Source organism: Limulus polyphemus, unplaced genomic scaffold, assembly GCF_000517525.1.
Source record: "Limulus polyphemus unplaced genomic scaffold, Limulus_polyphemus-2.1.2 Scaffold1403, whole genome shotgun sequence".
In the NCBI taxonomy this organism is placed as follows: domain Eukaryota; kingdom Metazoa; phylum Arthropoda; class Merostomata; order Xiphosura; family Limulidae; genus Limulus; species Limulus polyphemus.
The window spans coordinates 29,650-33,160 of record NW_013667013.1 but is presented as its reverse complement, the minus strand read 5'-3'; the positions used below and the strand labels follow the sequence as shown (position 1 = coordinate 33,160).

Below are 3,511 nucleotides of genomic sequence, written 5' to 3'. Positions count from 1 at the left end.
TTAAGTGTAGTAGTACCATTAGTATAAAAAAAAAAGTAGGGTTAAATCTCATCGACAGTCAACAGGAAAGAAAAAGACCCAGGTAAATACTTAATTTCTTGTTTTTTTTGTGTGTATTCTTTATTTATTATTATAAGAGTAGCTAAAATGTAAAATTGGCAACTTTTTAAATTAGATTAGGTAAAATAAAGAATAATAATAATTTTACAAGTACGCTTACCAGCAGCTCATGAGTAGGTCATGCATTATGTAATTTGATGGTGTAACATAAGCTACACATTTACCAAGTGATATACAACTTACATGACATGAATTTTAGTTAGACATGGTTCAAAGGGCAATAACACAATAAAATTTAAGTATAAACAGATGCATACTGTCACGAGTTTAAAGCAATATGGGATAAACAAACGTAGTTTCATGTTACAATTTGAACGATAAAAGGGTAATTTAGATTTTTTTCAAATTTTTTTTTGGTTATGAGTTTGGTCAAATTTATGAACCTTGTATAAAGAAAATAACAGATAAAATATAAAGTTTTACTGAAAAAAATTTAAAATTTATTTAGGAAGTTTTAGAAATTACACAAAAGAAAGTTGAGAATTTTGAGATGAAGAAAAGTATTTTTAATCTTTAATGAAAATACATCATTAAAAATTCTGATTTTTTGTCTAGAATTGACTCTTAATGATTACTAAAAGCTTGCGAACTCTCGTAAAAATTCACAAAACGTATTAAAAGTTATAGCGTGGAACTAGTATGTCAATTTTGGGTCACAAACTTGGCCAGTTCGACCGAGCCTGTAGCGAGAGAGTTAACATCTATTTATTCTAAAAATTTTAAATCTCTTTTTGCAGTGTATTATTATTATTATATTTGTTAATCTTCATTTAAGCTCTAATTATTTGTCATTCTAACTGTGTTGTATATATAATCTGTATGTATATTGTTAACTCCTACTACAAAACCATCTTTATTAAAGCATATCTTCTTTAATTTATTTTAGGCTAAATTAGTATGTTCAGCTTTATTTTTTACAGAAGTTAATCAACATTATTAAGGGTGACATAAGCACATACTTCTAAAACAAGTTAAATATTTTATACTTCTAACAGCTAAGATTTATGGGCAGCAATGAATACTCAACTTTAAATGTTATTTTTTATTAAGTTCTGGATGTTACTTCTGAATCCACAATGTTTCTTTGGGTCATAGAATTTTTGTATTTGATAAATTCCCTAGAATACTTGGGCAATAGAAAGAAAATCACAGTCTTGTAAACAATGTCAGAGAGTAGCTGGTGTATTTAGTGCACGCTCTTTTATCCTTGAACTCATCATTTATTTGGTGTGTTTTTTTTAAGTGTATACACACACACACACACACATATGCACAAGGCATTTTCTACACCAAAAGTCAGAAAATGTTCTCAGCTGGACATAATATTGGATCAGAATTTAATATTATCTAAAGGATTGTAATACAGTTGGAGTAATGCTGGATTATTCATATGATGAAACTTAATCTGATCATATTTGTTACAGTGCAAGGATTTCTTTGTTGTTGTTTTTTCATGATTTCAAATTCATACAACCATTTGGAGAATAAACTACTGATAAGATTATCTTCAAGTATCAACATTAACATTAATAAAATATGCTGGTTTCAGTACATTTTCTTTTAAAATATGATGCTTATAAGATAAAATTAAATTTTAATTCCATAAAACTTCCAGTCAAGAAATCCATTTTCAGGCTTTTGTTTTTCAGAGTGGTTTGATTTTCTGCCAAATTTTAATCATCATCTTTTAAAACTGCCAGTGAAGTGTCTTGCTTTTAGACATGAGCCTTGAATTAAAGTTTGCAGAAAAGAGTAGAATCACATTCAAACATGAGTTGGTCATGGTTGCTGTTGACCACTTCCCTCTAGTCTGCCAGTTCCAAATTAGGGATTTTTATGCACAAAAAGACCTTTGTTTAACTTTACATCAAAATTCCAAAAAAAGACCTCATGAATCACAAAAAATACAGCAGGTATCCTAATGTGTTTGCTTTATAAATTTTAAGTAATCTGTAATACAAGGTAAGATTTAAACTAAAAAATAAAAATAAAACTTTCTAAAATATTTTTCTGAATATTATTTCCAGTTTGGTTGCTTGTACAGTTTAGTATATGGTAGAAACAAATAAGAAACTTGAAATGAGTGTAAAAGGCCATGAATATAATCCCTTACACATGTTTCAACACTGTTTATAACAGTGACATTGTGTACCCTTAGAGTTTGATATAATTATTAATAAAGAGGAAAATGGGCTCTATAGTAGGAGAAAATAAATCTGTATATTTAAGTTTTTTACTTGTGGTCTTTAAAGTACTTTTATTTTTTACACCATTGAAGAAATTTTAGAAATGATTGGATGACAAATAAATGCAGCTACACATGATAAAATCTTTAAAAAAATATTAAGATTACTAGAATGGAAAAAGAATGCAGATGTTGGGCTGAGATATTGATCCCATAATTGTTTTTTCCTTAGCAGAATGGTAAGCATTATTTTAAATGTTCAGAGTTTAAAAATGCATGAAAATTTATGGGTTTAACTAAATTTCTGTAGATTTAAAAGAGTATACTGAAAGTTTTAAATACCCATTTGAACTTGAATTTGAAATGTTTTTAACAGTACATTTCATTTTTCTGAGTAGTGCATTTGCTACTTATATCTTGTTTTTCCCTTTATTAAGAATCTTATGAAATATATGTTCATTTTCAGCATACAGCTAAATCTGAAGTACTAGCAAAAACTTCAGAAGTTTTAAAGCTACAAAAGCAAATTCAATCTTTAAAGGAACAACTTAAAAAGCAACAGCCAGCTGAGAAGCCTTATGATCAAGATGAAAAAACAGCCAAGGTAAATTGTGATTAGTATTGCTGTTTTACAAGCTTACAGGTTTCATCATGAAAGGTTTTTTCTAATTGCAACTTCAAATAGACTGTGTGAATTGTTTTGATGCTGTTTTTTTTATGTTCTGAAAAACATAATGATTGCGTTACATTTGAAATTACTGCAAGAAATTAGTTGCATTGATAATTGTAATTTCCAGTTGGAATGTATAGACTAGTTTTCCTAGTATACACTTTAATCTATATGCAAGTTTTGTTATCAGGTATCTATCTCAGAAAGCACTGATGAAGACAGTAAAGCTTTGATTAACCCTTCCAAACGGGTCACGTGTGAAAGGCCATGTCATCGCATTTGTTGACTTGCATTCAAAATTTTATTGAACTACTATTTCATTAATTTATGTCAATAAGTTTGGTATCAACCTGTAGATTATAATTCAAATTTTAGAATGATACATTACTCAGTTTGTTAATTTAAAAGTAAATATTTAAAAAAATACAGATAAACATCGATTTTTGTATGTTATGTGGTATGTTGAATGCAGCTCTGGTTCAAATTAGATGTTTGTGAAGTCTAAAGTTTCATATGAAGTAAAAACTCAAATTACA

The 3,511-nt window shown here is 28.1% G+C and overlaps 1 protein-coding gene across 1 annotated transcript in view; it reads left to right on the top strand.

The window, feature by feature from the left end:
- Window positions 1–3,511, top strand: part of LOC106463424 (centrosomal protein of 290 kDa-like) — a 149,136-nt gene that overhangs the window by 121,731 nt on the left and 23,894 nt on the right. Inside the window, exon 35 of the mRNA XM_022390915.1 lies at window positions 2,772–2,909. Within this exon, the coding sequence (XP_022246623.1) occupies window positions 2,772–2,909 (138 nt within the window). The remainder of the gene's footprint in view (window positions 1–2,771; window positions 2,910–3,511) is intronic.